We start from the raw sequence: 17,476 nt of genomic DNA on the forward strand, positions 1-17,476 counted from the left end.
CGTGTGTCACCTGCTCTAGATGACCCTGCCTTGGCAGGCGGGTTGGACGAGATGCTGTCCAGAGGTCCCTTCCGTCCCTAAAGATTCTGTGTGATCTGCAATAGGACCACCAGATCGGGGGACTTTGGTTATCTTCCCCGCTTCCACCCGTCCCCGCCTTCCTTGCTGTGCTCTCCCTTCCCCCTTCGAGCGGCATCCTGGTTCCCTCCCTTCGCACTTTTCATTCTTTTTTTTTTCTTTCTAAGAATCACCGGGGAGACCCGGGCCCCGGCGCGGTGACACCCCGCACGGGCGTAAGGGTGGGCGGGGGGGTAAGGCAGCCCGCGGCCCGACCACACAGCCGAGGTAACAAAACCGATTCGGCTTTTCCCCAACGCCTCCCGCGCCTCCCTCTCGCCTTGCGGGGACTTGGCTCGGGCACGTCCGGCAGCGGCGCGGCGACAGCGCGGCGGCCCGGCCATGTGCGCGGCGGGGCGGGGCGGGGCGGGGCGGGCGCAGCCGCGCTGCGGGCGGGGGCGGTGCCCGGTGCCCGCGGAGCCGCCCCCGCCGCCGCCGCCCGCCCCGCCCCAGCCCCAGCCGCAGCTCGGCGCGGCGCGGCTCGGCATGGCGGGGCTGCGCTTCCCGCAGCACGGCGGCTACTGCCGCGCGGCCGCGGCCATGAACCTCCTGCTCGGCGTCTTCCACGTCCTCTTACCCTGCTTTCGCCCCGGGGAGGCGCAGGGACAAGGTGAGAGCGCCGGCGGGGTGAGGCGGGGCGGGGGGGTGCCGGTACTGCCCGCTCCGGGCTTGAGAGCGGAGCCGCCGCCCCCGCCGCCGTCCCTCGGGCGGCTGCCGCGGTGGCAGCCCGGGGACACAAAGGGAGCCGGGACGCGGCTCACCTCTCCCCCCCAGTCCAATTCCCTTCTTCCCGGCCCCCCGGTACCCGCCGGGCCACGCGTCTCTGCCGCCCGCCCCGGCGCGGGGAGCCCCGGGCCGCCGCCTGCGGGCTCCGGCCGCCCGCCCCCTGCCCATCCGCGCTTTCTCTCTCTCTGCCCCCGCAGCCATCGAGCCCATCCCCGGCGTGGTGGAGCTGTGGCAAGCCGAGGAGGGGGAGCTCCTGCTGCCCGCCCAGGTGAGGGGACGCGGGGGGTGGGGGCGGCGGAGGGGGCCGGGGGCATTGCGGGGGTGTGCGGGTGTGTTGGGGCCCGGGGGGCGGGCGCGGGGCCGGCGGGGCGGGGGCGGCCTCGCCCGCTGCTGTCACGGCGCAGCCCCATCCCCGCGGCCCCCTAGCCTGCGCCAGCGGCGTGGTTGTTAGGCTTCATTTATTTTCTGTTTGGGGTTTTTTTCCCCCCCCCCACAGTTTTTTTTTTTTAACGAGTACATTTGTGCTCGAAAGGCACTAGACGTGCCTAACGTGAATATGCATATATTTATATTTCAGGCCTGCTCAGGTGAAGCCATTTTTCCCCCCTCAAATGACACATCATTTATGGTGCCGTTCCTCTCGTTCTAGCGCTTTTTTTTGGTCTCGTCTAGCCGCTTTCGTTGGGCGCTAACAAGATTTGATAAATTCTGTGTTGGCGAGAGGAACCAATATGGTCTAATGCCCAGCGGGGCTGGTGAGCGAGGAGGGGCACTGGAAGCGGGGTCTGGAGTTTATGGCATTTGAGGCAGTCATTTAGCTCGCACTGATGGACTCTGCCATATGTTGAGCTGGGCCTTCTAGACTTCAAGGCACCAGGCTCATAAACGGGAAGAAGCAGTCCTTAGGGACATCGTGTTGTATGGGGGGCAAAAGCGAGTAATTTATTTGTCTTAAGCCCATATATCATTCTCTGTTTCGTGCTCAGCCGTTGACACTCATTAATGTAAGGGAAAATAGCAGAAGTGCTGTTTCTTAGCTAGCTAACAATTGATGCTGCTTACCAGGACCCAGCTTTTTGTAATGTGGTGTTATGAAAGTATTTTCTATTGTACGTCCAAATAATTTTATAAGATACACTTATTGTGCTATTGAGATTTTGCCTGGTGCGGATGTGGTAGTAGCTAAGGGGAGGTGTAGAGTTGCTGTGCAGAGATGCTTGGGGAACTCAGCCTTTTGCGTCTGCGTTCCTTACATTGAAGACATTAAGATGCATTAGATGTGGAACCGTGTAATGTAGTAATTTATAGTTGCTTCTCATAGCGAAGCTGCAATTGAGTGATGATGACGTGATGTTTACTTCCTGAGGAGATTAGGTCCTCTTGGAAAACGGTTTGTTCTTGAGCATCCTCATAAAAATAAGCTTTAGCTTGGCTAGGGAAGAGCTAGGCATGAATGACCCATGAACTTGGCACGTGGTCTTGCTGAGTCTTTGCAGCAGTGAAGACGAAGCTGAGGCTGCTGCTCCTCCATCCTCTCTGTAGGGGCTATGTTAGGTATGCAGGAAAGAAACAAGTCTTCTGGCTTCAGTTGTGACAGAGTGAGAGGAAAATCGCAATAGGCTTGCTGATTTAAGAAGTTAAAAGTCAGATGAGCCAGTCTCTGAGTACTAGTGGTGCATTGACTGGTTTGCATGGTTTTCCCCTCTGAGCTTGAGGACCGCAGCAGCATCTGATGCATCAGTGACTACTCAAGCTGAACAGAAGGGCCTGGGTTCCTCAAACAGATTTTAAGACCAAAATTTGGTTACAGGCCCAACCCTGTTGCTTGATCTTTTGTTTCCATGTGGACTTGGGCCTTACCCAGCCCCTGTTGGGCTTGGGCCCTGTGGCCACATTTGAACCCACCTTTTCCAGTTGTCATGGTGAGGAGGAAAGGAGCCTTCCCTTAGTCCCTGCGGATGTGGTGGGGGACCCTTTCAACACCTGTTTTATGGAGTGGTGGCACTGATCTGCAGTGGCTGGTCATGGCTCTTCCCTGGATGCCTGAGGAGTCAAGGGTTGCCCATCCAGCCATAATCCCCAGCAGTGTCTGTGAGGTCCTGAAGGCATTTCAGCATCGTTTCCCTCCTGGGTGATTGTTCCAGGTTGGTGAGGGGCATCAGTGGAGAAGCCGGCATCAGTTCCTGAGGTCTGGAAAATCACTACATCTGACTGCCCTTTGTTAGAAAGATGCTGAAACTTGCAAGAGGTTTATTGCTTGTTGATCACATTTCACTTAAAAAAAATGGTCTGACCTACTGCTGGTACAAGGAGTAGTTCTCTTTCTTGTAAGAATAGACTTTCTTGGTTAAACACTTGATGAGGGTTGTTGCCCAGTGTTCACGTATCACAGCAGTGGTGATGCTATGGTGAGGGTCTAGAAAGAGGAAGAATTCCTTGCTTTTGAGTGGATAATAAATGTTGTTTGGTAAGGAATATCCAAGAGTTGCTTCATTCACATGTTTGAAGATGGGCCTTGGTGAAGACTTTGGGAATAGGATTGTTCTAGCCCCTTGATTTTGTTTTTTCTGCTTCTTTTTGGAGGGACTGTGGCACCAATGGGGATTTTACCTGCGGAAGTGAAAAACCCAGGGAAGGAACTGTGCATATTCCTCTGCCAAAGCACCTCCCTCCCACTGCTCTCAGCAGGAAAATGGATTAGGTTGCCCTGTCTGCCAGCCCTTTAGCCTGTTTCTGGCGGGTTACCAATGCTGTCTGATGGATGTTTTTCTCTTTCTGTCATGGCTTTACACTATTATCTTATTTTCCATGCATCATCAGCTGCCTGCCTGTGACAGAGCAGTTTTGAGCATTCCTTGCTGCCTGCAGAATTTGAGGGTGAAAGTTGGATGGATTGGTAACCCATTCAGCCATCTGGTTGCCTGCACATGCTTTTGTTCCAGGAGCATGTAGCGAATAAAGACATCGCGTTAAAGGGTGAGGGAAGGGAAACAAAGCATTTTAATATTTGTGGTTGCTTTCTAGGCCTTTCATGACATCGCTTTGTCTACGTGAGCTGCATGAATTTGCATGCTGGAGCACAGCCGCCCAGGGCCCCCGCGCCTCCACCCCGCTTGGTTGTTCTACCTTCTGTTTCCTCTTGCTTCCCTTTCATTGTTTGTGCTTCTCGCGTGCCCCCCTCCCAGCTTCCCTCTTATACGTATTTGTGCTTTTCCTTTTTTCACCCCCCCCTTGTGCTTGTGAGCTTTTGATTTCAGCTTCCTCTGAAGCCTGCAGAGCTGTGTGGGGATGGCTCACCTACTGCTCCTGCTCCACAGCCGGGCCCGAAGGGTGCCCGGAGCGTTGCAATTGGTGAGGGTGTGCGTGGGCTCGTGCGCCGGGGCTGACGGGGAGCTGCTGTATCTAGCCTGCTGACTGTCTTCTACTGGTCTCCTGCTTCCTCCAGTATTTTAATGTTTCTTCCTGGATTCTCTTTTAAGCTCTGAGACCAGCTGGTTTTCCCAGTCAGATGTGGTGGCTGTATTCCCTTGTGCCCGTTTCTTCTTTCTTGTTGAAGGCGGTGTGAAGTGTGGGGTAACCACAGAGCACCCACTGTGGACCTTGCTCTCCTTCTCCTTGCCCTTAACCTCCCTTTTATAGCAAATGTCCCTGGGATGGGCAGCTGAGTTTTCCTTTGAAAACCAGTAGGATTTTTGACATGGAAAACCTCGAGTGTGAGAGACTTGATTAGAGCAGTTCTGGTTTTTATTCAGACGCCTTATAATTTTGTGGTTTTGCATGTTTGTTTGTAACTTGTTAATACTTACTTAAGTAAAATGCTTGGGAGAAAAGCTCCTTTATATAAGACTTGACACCCAAGTCATTCATCACTAAAGGCTGAAAAAGCTCCAAATATTAACAGCCACGTTGTAGCACTTCAGTGCATAGCTGAAAGGCAGTTAGTTATGTTTTATGTTTGCTGAAAAGGAGAGGAAAGAGGACAAGGAAAAGCACAGTAAGGGTATCAGGCCAGCTGTTTCCACGAGCGTACGAAAGAAGCACAAATGACAATTGTTGTTCACAGCCTACACCACTTAAAAGTGGTATCAGAGAGTCACAGTTGCATGTTTCTGTCTGTCAAAAACCTTGTAGGTGGTTACTGGGAGCATCTGCAGGCAGGGGCAGGTGGGTTGGGTAGCTGCTGAGCACTTTCCCTTCAGCCCCTTTAGTTTAGAGGGAGGAACCTTAAAATGACATAATGAAGTTAAAGTTGTAGTTCTTGTTATCACAATTGAAAATGACAGTAAGTCATCAAAGGCAGTGTATGCCAAACTTTGGTTTTGTGACAGTGCTGTATTTGACTGATGTGATGAGTTTTCTACTGTTCCTGTGTGTTACATGTAGGAGATGAGCAAGATGTTTCATTACAGGAGCACCTTGTGAATGTTTCAGTTTGCTTGCAGATACTAAGGAGGTTACAGTGACTTTTTATTTCACTTTACTGTGACAGTGTTTCAGGTGCTTGAATTTTAGAGAAAGATACTGCAGTATTTACTGTATCATGGTTGTTATAGACACTGGACAAATGCAGAGCTGCTGCCTGTGTTTTCACTTACAAGGTTCTGCTTGGGTCTGAAAGATTTTTTTTTCCTTTTCCCAAGTATCCCAAGTAGTAGGAACTTGTCTTCAGTTTCTGTTCCTCAGTGCAGCTCAGGGGCTAATAAGGTTAATTGTTCTACTGGTTTAGAAAGCTGAGGAAGACCTTGATCTTACATATATTCATCAGAGATATGCGGCACTGCAGTGTGTCATTAACGATCCCATCAGCTGTGCACAAATTAAATGTACAGAGTCACCTGCTTCAAAGCAGGGTTTGTCTGAGACAGACTTGGGGTGGGAATTTTGTTCCTCTTTGGGCTGTTAAAAGGCTCCTCCAGACTCCCAGCTGAGCTTCTGGATGGCGCTGATAGGACTTGGGGCTGGTTGGCCATGCAGATTATGCAGTAGCTGTCAGCCCAGGCTCTTGAGACTTGTGTGACACAAGAGGGGCGCTTTCAAGGGCTTTCCAGCACAAGATAAGCACCTGCCCCATATTCAGGATAAGGTTTGGAGGAAGGGGATTTTTTTCTTTTCATGGATAGACTGCTGGGACCTGCATTTTAACTTTCAGGAGGTATTCCCTTCCTTTCCCCTGTAGTCCTGTAGTTTGAGAACGCTAATTTTTTCTTGGTGTTTTGTTCGTTTGTTTTTGTTTTGTTTTTTGTTGTAAATCCTCAGTGTAAGCCTACATATATGTGTAGCCTGTGGCACACAGGAGTGAAGATAGGAGAAAGCTGGACATGGGTGTGATCAGAGTTGAGGGTGATTTTTAATTTTTTTATTTTTCCTTGCACAGTCGAGATGTGCTGTGGCTGCACTGTAGGTTGGGAAGTTTGCTTCATTGTTGCTTGGGGAAAAGTGAAGAGGAGAAATGGTAAAGTGGCTAGTGTTAAGGGTGAGCACAGTGTAATGACACAGACCCAGGTTTCTGATGCCTGACAGATGCTAAGCCATTTAAAGGAGGAACTAAGCCATTTAAAATGAGGATAGCTTGCTGGCTGGCTATGGCAGAGGAGCTGTTTCTGGAGAAGGTGGATAAGGAGTCCTCTAGTTCTGCTTGGCATCATGCTGAGGTCCTAGAAGTACAAAAGGAGCTAGAAGAAGCTGGAAAACATAATGGGTTTGTATCGTGCCATCCTGGTGGAGTCTTAACAGCAAGACTTAGCAAGGCTTCTAGAGGAGATGGCTGGGTCTTCATGGGGCCAGGTGCTGGGACCTCTAGGTAGATCTGTGCTGAAGAGCTTTGTGGTGTGCTGCAGATCCTGGACAATTAGCATGGTGTCTCCAACCTCGGGGCAGGCATACAGAAAGATTGTCATGTCCTCAAATTAACTTGTACTTCTCTGCCAGTCTCGTTCCAGATTTGGTTATGTTATGGTGGAGGCTGTGCTGCTTCTCTTGTATGAGCTGCTTGTGACAAAAGACGGAAGTTCAGATGCATCTGGTAGCTTTTGGCAAGATCTATATTAATATTAGCCATGAGGTCATTATTTTAGGCACAATAATGTTAATTATTAGCACTAATGTCAACATTAACCATATTTGTTGCCATAGTGTGTGTGTTGTCATTTTTCCTTACTTCATGAAGCTCAGTCTTTAGAAATCCTGCTGTCTGTCCCATTCAGTAGGCAGGTAGGGCTGCCTGATCTGCTTAAGCATCTGAAGCCTGTAGAAAGATGTTTAGTATTTACAGGTGATATTTTTTTTCCAGTATGTGGTGAAAATAGGAGCTAAATTCAAAGCTGGTAGCTTGGGGCCTGTTCCGTGATAGGCTTACGTGGGAAACATGTAGGAGGGGTGGTGGAAAGTACAGTCTTTTAGTTTTAAAAGATTTTTTCCCCTTACCTTTTCATTGCTAAGGTCAGTAGTCCATGTCTTGTAGAACCATCACCTGCAGAAGCTGGGAAAACTCACCAGCTGTTCCTGGCAGGAAGACTGTGACCTCTTCCTGAAAAAATGTTAATCTCCCTAAAGTTGTCCCTGGTTTCATCAGCAGGGGTTGAGTGGCTGGAACACACTTCATTTTGAGTTGTACCTAAAGCTTTCCTGGAGATCTTGGCCAGTTCAGAGTAGCTACCTCCTTGTTTTAAATGGATTTCCTGCAGGGAGCTCATTGAACCAACACTTGAGTTCATTTCTGTAGACAGCTCAAAGTGGTTTTTGGTGAACTGCAAGCTGACTCAGTTCAGCTGCATGTCTTGAAAATTACCTGAGACCAGCAACTGAGCTAAGATGATGTGTTCAGAGCTTCTGCTCTCTCTGCTTTCTGTACATGCTGCTAATCAATGATAAGATCTGGGTTTGGGACCTCACCATGCCAGCTGGAATGTGGTACTTTGCTTTTGGCATTGACAGGTGATCTGCATTTCAAGGCATTCTGCATCCTATTTTCTCAGGTACTGGCTACTGAAGTTTACTGATGGGGGCAGAGAATTTGAAAGTGGAGGAAATAGTCTTCCTGTAGTTTGAGGGCAATTGATGGCCTTAGATTGAAATTCTGTGTGAGCAGATTTTGTATAGAAGCATTTGCATAAATGGAAAATGAGTCTGTTCAGTCAGCATGGGATGTCCATCAACCACCTTACTTGACTCATAAAGGAGTTGGAGGAATTTTAGATTTCTGAATTTGTTTTGCAAACAAGTCATATGAGAATCCATCTGTGAAGGAGTTAAAAGTGGTACATATGTCCAGTGTAGCATGGTGCAGTTCTGGGATTCTTACACAGTATTTTCTCTGTTTGTCAGGCTGATTCGGAGGAGGATGTGGAAGAGCATCCGCAAGAGCAAAGGTAAGCTAAACTCAAATGGAAGCAAGAGTATTGAAGCTCATTTTGGTTTTTGCTTTAGGAAATACCAAAGTGTAATTGGGCAGACTTCTAAAAATTACTTTTTTCTCCTGCATGTTAAATAGTTTTTTATTACTTGTGGCTTACAATTTTCTCAACTTAATGTTAATATTGATTTATTAGCAAAACCAAAAAACCTGTGCTCAGTGTATGCAAGCACAAAATACCTTTCCTGCATCTCTTTCTCCTAATTGTATCTAAGATGAACTTGCTTCTCATTGCTTTCACACACACAAAAAAAATCCATTTATTAATCCTGTTTTGTTGTATATTTTGTAATTGATTTCTTTAAGGCAGGGGACAGTTTTCCATTATGAAATTTGTAAATGTAAGTAGTCGTGGAGTGTTAATTTGTACTAAGACAAGGAAGGAGGTAAAGGAGATTGAAAGCCAAAGGTTTATTAGTGTGTTGCTGTGGAACAATAAATATTCTGCCCTTATGTCTTGAAATCAGATAAATAATAATGCTCTTCAGAACTGTAGTCTCAACTCTGCTGTTTCTGTTGATATCAGGCCTTCTGTATTTTGGAGGGTTGGGTAAATAGCATCACAGATTATTTTTTAAATACACATTTTGTTTCCTCTGAGAGTCCAGGTTAAAATGCTTGGACATCTACCAGTGAAACACTTCCTTCCGCTGGTATGTGTTAATGTGGTTACAGCTTTCAGTGCCATGCCAGCCAGAAAGATCACAAGACTTACAATAAACATGTGTAACAGCACCGTTTTCTGATGGCTGCAGTTAGCCAGAAATGCTTTTCGCATTTATCTCCAGTCTTTGCCCTTAGCTTAGGTTTGAGAGCAAATAGATCTGATAAAACACAAGCCTTGCTGGGAGCTGGCAGAAGGAGTAAGCCTGAGGGGCGGGAGCAGGATGGTTATGATGGGTCTGCCCTGCACTGCAACGCTCCTTCACATGGCTTTTCCCCTTTCTGCCCCATTGGGAGCTTTCTCATCTGGACCCAGTGTCCACATTAAGGCCTCATCTCCGTGGGAATTACAAAGATGGTATGGAAACAGGTTGTGAGAATTACTGTGGCTGCTGACAGCTGGTGCTGATTACTTGTGCTTGCCTAAGTGCCCCAATTCCTACCTGCAGAGGGTTGGTTTTTTTTTTTTTTAAATGCCTCTTCTTGTGAAAAGAGAGGTATACTATTGAAAGCTGCATTTCCCTGCACAAATACTGAAGTTTCTGATTTTTTCATCTGGGAGCTATTATGGTTTGGATGCAGAATTTTTACTGCGTAACTTTATTACTTGCATGCTTTCTTTATTGAGAGGTAGTCAGAAGGCAGCAGTCTCTAATGCTGTGCTTAAGATTGTTTCTGAGATTTTCCTTAGTAAGCAGAGAGATGCAATTTAGGTGTAAAAGAAAAATCTCTACTTGCTTATTTTTCTCTGGAGGTGGATGGGGTAATTGGCTACTATGGCAATAATAAAAATACTGAAAAATAGTTCTTGAGACTAGGAGAGGAAAAAGTGAATTGACTGGGGTTTTTTTGGTCATTCAGGTGCTTTTAAAGATTTTTCTTGTAATTATTCATTTTCGAAAATGAACTTGTTCTTTGGGAGTAAAGTTTGTAAAGGTTCACGTGCATGGTGGAAACATCCTTCTATTGTCATACTGAAATGCTTCAGGAAACTTGCCTAAACAGGTCCTGGCTTGTGTGCATCTTCTAAACTTTTGGTTTGCTGCTGTATGTAAACACATACATAGCCCCGCGTGTGCTATATATACTGAAGGAATATTATAGTGTAGACTTCATGAAGAAGACCCAGCAAAAGTACATTTGAAAGACTAGAATGTATTAGTTTATTTCCAGATTAATTTTTATTCCCTTGGCTTTTATTACTATATGGTGAAATCACGGGGATTTCTTTTTCCTTTAGCAGCAAAACCTGAAGCTTGCAGAATCTTCATCTTATTGTCTAACTGCATGCCCTGGGGAAATCAGCTGAAGCTACTGTAATTTGATGTGAAGCCCCTAGAAGCAAAGCACCTTAATGTGGGGGTGGGTATAAGCAGAAGTTAAAGGAGATAGAGAAATCAGAAATTTCTCCAGAGATGAAGGAAGTACAGAGAGTTCATCATCTTGGAGCATAAAGAAGAAAGTCTCTTTCCAAAACATTGTTTTATTCAGTTTTGAATTTTAGGTTAGTGGGCTCCCCTGGGTGCTTGCTAACCTACTTTAAAAAAACCAAACACAACAAAACCAGTAAAATATTAACAGTCTTTTAACTGACTTCCTGTACATGTGCATCATAAGATCTTCCTTTTGGGGTGGTCTTGGTTTGCTGTTGTTCTTGTGGCAGGTGCACAAGGGCTATGGATGTGGTCTTATCATTTCTGCCTTAGGTTTAGCTTTAACAAATAGAGAAATTTGCATGGAGGTAAAAGACATTGTCAAAATAGCAATTTTTGTGAATGGGAAATGATTGATTTGTAGGTTCATGGGTTTGCAGCTGCCCCGAGTGAGATGATCATTATCAACTCTTTGATTTCCACCCTATGATTCCTGCTATTGTGATTGCTTGGATGTTTCCACAGGTTGCCTTGTGCTGTTCTGTGTCTCTCTGGATCAGATTCTGAAACAAAAAATGCAGCACAGTAGACGCTTGAGTACTGCTTCAGGCCACAGACTTTGACAGAATTAAAGTCGTGTGTATTTGGACTAGCCTATTAAAAAGCTTCAAATTTCTTTAAAAACCTTTTCTTACAATTGAAAGTCAGCAGTAGAAAGATGCCTTTCAGAACAGTCAATGACAGGTGTTGACAAGAAAGGGCTTTGTTGTGTTTGGAGGGGTTTTTGGGGTTTTTTGTTCCTCTGCCCCTTCATCCTGGTGAGTTTGGTTGCCACAACTGGCAGTAGCAAATTTTGAAGGTTTAGGTGCTTGCTAAAGCAGCAAAATGAGTCTGGACCCAAGGGAATGGCCTGAAGTTGTGTCGGGAGGTTTAGGTTGGCTATTAGAAAAAAGGTTTTTCACCTTTTCTGATTGGGCACTGGAACAGGCTTCCCAGGGAAGAGGTCACAGCACCAAGGCTGACAGAGTTCAAGAAGTGTTTGGACAATGCTCTCAGGCACATGGTGTGACTCTTGGGGGTGGTTCTGTGCAGGGCCAGGAGTTGGACTTGATGATCCTTGTGGGTCCCTTCCAATCAGGATATTCTGTGATACTGTGAAATGCAGAAGTCTGGCACAAATAAAGAGACAGTACTGTCAGGTGACATGCACAAATGATGCTATCAAAATTTTTAGCCTTCTACTTCAAGGAAGTAGTCATTGGACTCCAAAAAAAAAAGGTAATTTCGCATGTATGACATTGTTAGCACTTGGGTTTTAAGGACTTCTGCACAAAGGCCTTTGAGGATGCAGTTTCACAGCTGGCACATTAAGGAACATTTGCACCAGAACAGACTGCTGTGCTCAAGATGTGCAGCATGTATTCTTAGTATGTGATGCACAGTGATTGTCTATGAGAAGGGAAATCATACAATACTAGGAGTATGGAATGAAATTAGCCAGGAAGAAGACATTTTCCAGCCTTTGCCTATGCCAGGGCATATTTTGCTTTGAGTAGATAGGTGTATCAACTGCTAGGAAAATTCTGAGTGTGATGCAGTCGGCTCAGTCAGGCATTTCTGTTGAGCCTTTGCCTTTGATCACTGGAGAGCGTTTGACCCTGTGGACTGGAGCTGCTTGGGGCAGTAGATGGTATCGGCTCCCAGTGGGTTCCTGCTCGGGTGTCAGTGCAGCCTGGGAGTGACAGCTGATGCCCAGCACTTTGACCTCTCATGATTGCTTGGTGGAATTACTCCTAATCCTGTTGTTTTTGCTGTGTCTGTGAATTAGTGCTCCGGATGTGGAGGAGAAATGGAAGGTAGAGGCAGCAAGGGAGTAGATTACTAGTTGCCTGAGAGAGAGCAAAGCAGTTAAGGTGCACAAACTGCAGAATTTCTAGAGGGTTGAGGGGATACTTAAGAGATGTAGTTACAGCATTTGCTTCAGGAAGAATCCAGAGTGGCAGTGGGAGAATGAGCCTGCTTCACATTGCGAGGCTGTACATTGCACCTTCTCCCTGGCCACAACTCGTCTCTAGTCAAGAGGCACAAATGAGGTCTGGTGCCGTGGATGGGGTATTAAGACACTTCAGAGGTGACTCATCCTCCAAAAAGCCTGTGATCTTAGTGCCATAATTTTTGACAGTCCAATTCTTGGAAGGTAGTGGCATGGGACTAGTGGTAAGCCTTTGTACCAGACAACTAGCTTGGATGGTGGCTAAGGCAGGAAAAGAAAGATTGAAATATAGTTTAGGATCAACCAGATATCAACCAGATTTTCTTTTTCCTTCTGCTTTTTCTTACTGAAATGAATAAAAATTGATTTTGTGCCAGCAGAAATGTCTGAATATTTAAAAAAATTGGTTTATGTTGTGTTTATTTTTTAAATATCTTTTATTAAAATCAAACTGAGCATCCATTGAGAAAGTGTTTCAAAATCAAAAGCTGAAAAGTAGTTTTGAGAGCATCAGTGAAGGCTTAAGCTGTCTGAAAAGAATCATCTTAAAACAATATTTTCAATCTAAGCTTGTCTGGAGTACCACTGATCATTTAGATTGTCATTAAACTTACCCCAAAAGTAAGTCTAACTACATGAAGACTTTTCCTAGAATACATGCTTGCTCTTAACTTGCAATAGTGAAAGCTGCTTTTACTAAGTTTTTGGTGGTTTTTAAAATTTTTGATTTACAAAGGAAGCAGAAATCCATGTGTGTATTAAAAAAAACAAACCCAAAAAACGCTGAGTTTCTTGGGAAAAAGCTTTTTAGTTGCATTAATGGACTTGCATATGGTAGAAATTTTGTACAGTATGCACAGAACGTATGTTTTTAGTGGTTAGCACCAAAAGCTTCTTCAATATTGGCTAACTTCTGTTTTTGATTGATAAGTCATGGTTGTTGTGCCCACTCCCACTTTGACTAGATCACCAAGGGACTACTAATTTTGAGTTTTACTGGATGCCTAAAGAAATTACACTTACTTTACATAATCCTTAGAAGTAAAGGAGGGGAACTGAGATGCACATACCCACCTGTTACACTTGGTTGAAAATCCCTAAGGAAACACCTGTCGGGAACACAAGATATTGTGAAGCTGGACTAAAAGAAGCTTACGGAAGAGAGCTGCAAGAGGTCAGTGAAATTGGAGGTTCTCTTGTTGATGAAGAAACAGATTGTTTTGGAAGGAACTATCAGCATTACTCTTCTTCTTCCTTAGGCTTCTGCCAGACACAGCTAGGGTGGCAGGCTGAGCTCCTGCTGCTTTAATTGTTTATCTGTGTTTTATGTGGCAGTTGATTCACTGATGAACTTTGCCTTGCTGAACTTTGTGTTAGATGCTGCTAGGGACAGCTCTTCCCTTGTGTGCATTGCTTCTTCCAAAATACTGGTCCTTTTACAAAATTATGTTGCTTGCCTGCTGATACAGGGAGTAAAAACTGTGTTTTGTTTTTTCTCCTGGGACACTGCATGGCGGTGCCGTGTGCTAACAAATGTTTCAGCTATCGTTTGTTTCTTTATTTCTAAATTGTTTTCAGACATTTCATAAATGAGAGCAGTTTCCCAGGCCAGCTGTACAGTGTTTCACACCAAACTGAGGAGGTGAGCCTGTGGCTAGAAAGTGATCATGACATAATGGCAGATGAGACGGTCTTGCAAAGAGCTGTCAAACTTCTGTCCTCAGCATAGGTCCTACTTGACCTTGATGGAAATATTTTAAAGGTGATGTGTGGCCACATTTAATTACTCTTGGATTTGCTGTGGCAGTCCCACTCATCATCAAAATCTTGTCTGTTTGCATTGAACAAACCGTGCTGGAATGTGTATGTTTCTCTCGCTTCTGTGAGCCCTCTTGGGCTGGAGGATATTCATGGCTGGACCAGAGACTCTTAGATCTGTGTGAGCTCGTATGCTGCCTCAAATGGACTTTCTCATCTGTGGATGACAACTTGGCTTTGAGAAATAAACGCAATCTTGGTGTGCTAATTGCACATTGGCACTTCTGCATTCATATGGCTCATGGTGCCTTGAAAAGCCACACAGGCTTCTATGGAAACACCAGTTTCTACACTGGTAAAAAGAGCAGGCTGGGGCTGTGAGGTCATTGTTTGCACAGGGGTTAGTGTGTATGAAGAAATTGTGTTTGTGGATATGCGCTACTGGGGAAACTTTCTCACATGTAATGACCTGTTTTAAAAATACAAATAAGCTATGCTTTACATTTTGGTGCCCTATATAGTTCTTTCTTTGTTTTCTTCTGTTAATAATTTCTTCACTTTCTGTTCTCTGTATCTTCTGCCGATCTCTTGTATACTGTTTTATGGCATCTCTAGTTTTTTATTTTAGTTTCTGTCTGGGCCATCCCTGAAATGGTTGTAGTTTCTGTACTGCAAGAGGAAGAGGCTGTCTTGCACTCTGTTGCCTGGTAGGGCTGCACAAGGCAGGGAACCACACAAGTTCTCTGGACTAGAAGCATTTCTTTGTTTTACTGTGGGATTAACATTTACTTGTGATTGTTCTCTGATTGGTTTCCCTGTTGCTCTCTGGCAGCATCAGCTGAAAATGTGCACAGTTCTCCCTCGGTGTCTACCTCCCGCTGTGTGGGATGGGTGCCCTGTGTCACCTGGAGGATGTCATCTCTGTTCTGCTTGTGTCACGTTGCTCCCAGGGAGCCCCACTCATGTTGGTGTGGCACTAGTCTGGATCTTGTGGCATCGTTTTGCTCTTTCCTCAGTCCTTCAGACCTGCCTCTTCCTGCCCCTGCCTTTTGGCCTGCTGTGGGGGTGGGTGGTTATGTGATGGTACCTCTGCCAGGGCTGACTCTGCTCCCTTATCCCTGCAGTGCAGGAGGGGCTGGGGAAGCCTGATCACTGAGGTGAGATAGATGAGCAGGTCAGCCCTCAAAAGTGTGGGGCTGAGATGGACAGTGTCTTGTTGTGTGTTAGGAGTAATGCCTTCAAGTCAGTGGCTGTGGGGTAGGAGTGGGGTGTAAAGCATTTGCACTGGGATGATGGATAGCCTGGGAGACAGCTTGTGGGTTTTGGGTGGATGGTGTGGTGAATCACGCAGTGGCAGCACTGTGTGGACAGTTGAAAGCCGGTGCACGCACGTGTATGTCATTTGTTGTGCATGATTTTATTTTTTTTTTTGGCTCTTGCTAAACACCCCATAGCTGATGCTTTGGGACAGAGCCCACCCAGAGTGCATGCCCTTTAGAGTTAGGACAAGCCTGATCTGAGCAGGTGGGACAAGGGCATGTGGTGTCTTATTTCCGATTGTGTTAGGTTCAGTACCGGCTGCAGAGCTGTGTGAGAGCAGAGACAGATCTTGTGGCACAGCCTGTTGGTGTAGTCATTCAGCAAACACATGGGGAAGGTCAGATTTTAGTGCCAGGCCAGTCGCATGCTGTGAGGGCTGTGCAAGTCTGCTTGGGAACATGGCATTTTTCTTGTTAAACTTAACCTGCCTTGTTTTGAGAAAGGGGATGTTGGGACACATTTTGTGTGTTTAGGGAAGAGGGGAAAAAAACCAAAGAAAAGCAAAAGTAAACAGCTGCTATGGTGTGTTTGTCCATGTCCATTTGTAAACTTTGTGTCCCCCTAGCCTGTACTTGCTGCTTCTGTAATATAAGTAGTTCAGAATAGGAACTTTCTTCTTACGCTTCTACTTTTACATTTTAATACACTAGTAATGGATTTCAGATGTCTGTTAATCTCAGGCTAATCCTTCTGATTTGTGGGCAGTGGGCCGCAAAGGATCTAGCTTTCGGTCTGTGCATTTATTATTAATTAATTATTTTCACCTCCATAATAACTGTTTCTTAATTGCCCATAAGAGGACTTAATTTGCAGTAACTTTAATTTTACCATTATGCTGTTAAACAATAGACATCTCGAATCATAGACCAGTGTCAGCAGTCTGAAAATTGACACCCTGTAAGAATAACCCTCCACAGTTTTTCCACTGTTGCAGATTGGCAGATTGTGACAAAATAGAAAAAAGCCTAAACAACAGTTTGCTCAATTTGAGGAATTTGTGTAGGGTCTGCTTCTGAATGATCAACCCCAGCACTCTGGCTTGATTATTATAAGCAAAGCATAAAGTGTCCTGAAATCTCTCTAATGCAGTGTAATAGAGAGTTATAGGCACAGCTGTAACCGGCTCTCATCTTCGTGATACTCAAAGGTGACACAAACCTAGCTTTTAATGACTCACATATTTTTATCTGATGAGGAAACATGCTCTAGGAAAGCTGTGCTCATGCCCTGACAGTGGCTCTGACTGCATGGCTTGTGGGCAAGTAGGCGAAGGAACTTCTTCAGTAGTTTGGGTATTTGCCATAGTAACATAAGTAAAAAGATGAGCAGGAAAACAACACCAACACCACTTGTAGTTAAGTATTGGTTATAAATTCAAACCTGAGTTTTAAAAAACATCTTAGTTACATTGTCTTAAACATCATTCTTTATCCACTTTCTTCAGTATCTGCTTTGGGAAGAGACTTTTTATTTTTGGTGGTTATTGCAAAGTGACCAACTCCCTTCTTCATCAGGACAGAAGGGCCCTGTCCACTTCAGGGAGGGGAACAGTGTATATCAAATATTATCGTTGCATGTGATGGCAGTGTGTATGAACTCTTTTGCAGAGTTCTGAGTACTCACTGCGTATTTGCGTTGTATTTGTAGAAGAGTTTGCTTTCATCAAATAAGCTAATCACCTGGGAGAAACATGTGATCAGTATGGATAATTTAGGTATCTGCTTGTTGTCTCAGGGGTCTACCATTCTATGTTATTTCCAGGCTGCCAACTGAGATAAGGAAGATAGAGGGCAAAGCTGATGGTGTTAATTGTCACCTTATCTTCTTCTCCACCTCCTGGCCCCAAAGTGGTGTACAAATAAAGCTGAGGGTTTTTTTATTTTTACTTTTAGAAATAGCAATGGAAATATAATTAGACAGGGATAACTCAGGATATTTTGTGTGTGTCTACAAAACAGACCTTAATTTCTGTAGAACAACTGGACTTTATATAAACATGGGAATTTCTCAAAGACAGTGAAGAAGCTTTTTTTGCTCAGAATTATGAGGAAAAGAAGTAGTATTTTCTGAGAGGAAGGTGAGAAGTAGGCCTCTGTTCTTATTTTTACTGAAGTT

The 17,476-nt window shown here is 45.2% G+C and overlaps 1 protein-coding gene across 7 annotated transcripts in view; it reads left to right on the forward strand.

Annotated features, from left to right (window-relative positions):
- Positions 1–566: 566 nt before the first annotated feature.
- The window catches only part of TMEM131L (transmembrane 131 like), an 81,464-nt gene continuing 64,554 nt past the window's right edge, over positions 567–17,476 (forward strand). For all 7 annotated transcript variants that reach the window (XM_032108225.1, XM_032108229.1, XM_032108228.1 and 4 more), the window contains exons 1-3: positions 567–727; positions 1,041–1,111; positions 8,167–8,210. In XM_032108225.1, the coding sequence (XP_031964116.1) occupies positions 604–727; positions 1,041–1,111; positions 8,167–8,210 (239 nt within the window). In that variant the 5' untranslated portion in view covers positions 567–603. The remainder of the gene's footprint in view (positions 728–1,040; positions 1,112–8,166; positions 8,211–17,476) is intronic.

This window comes from Corvus moneduloides, chromosome 5 (genome assembly GCF_009650955.1).
Source record: "Corvus moneduloides isolate bCorMon1 chromosome 5, bCorMon1.pri, whole genome shotgun sequence".
Taxonomy (NCBI): domain Eukaryota; kingdom Metazoa; phylum Chordata; class Aves; order Passeriformes; family Corvidae; genus Corvus; species Corvus moneduloides.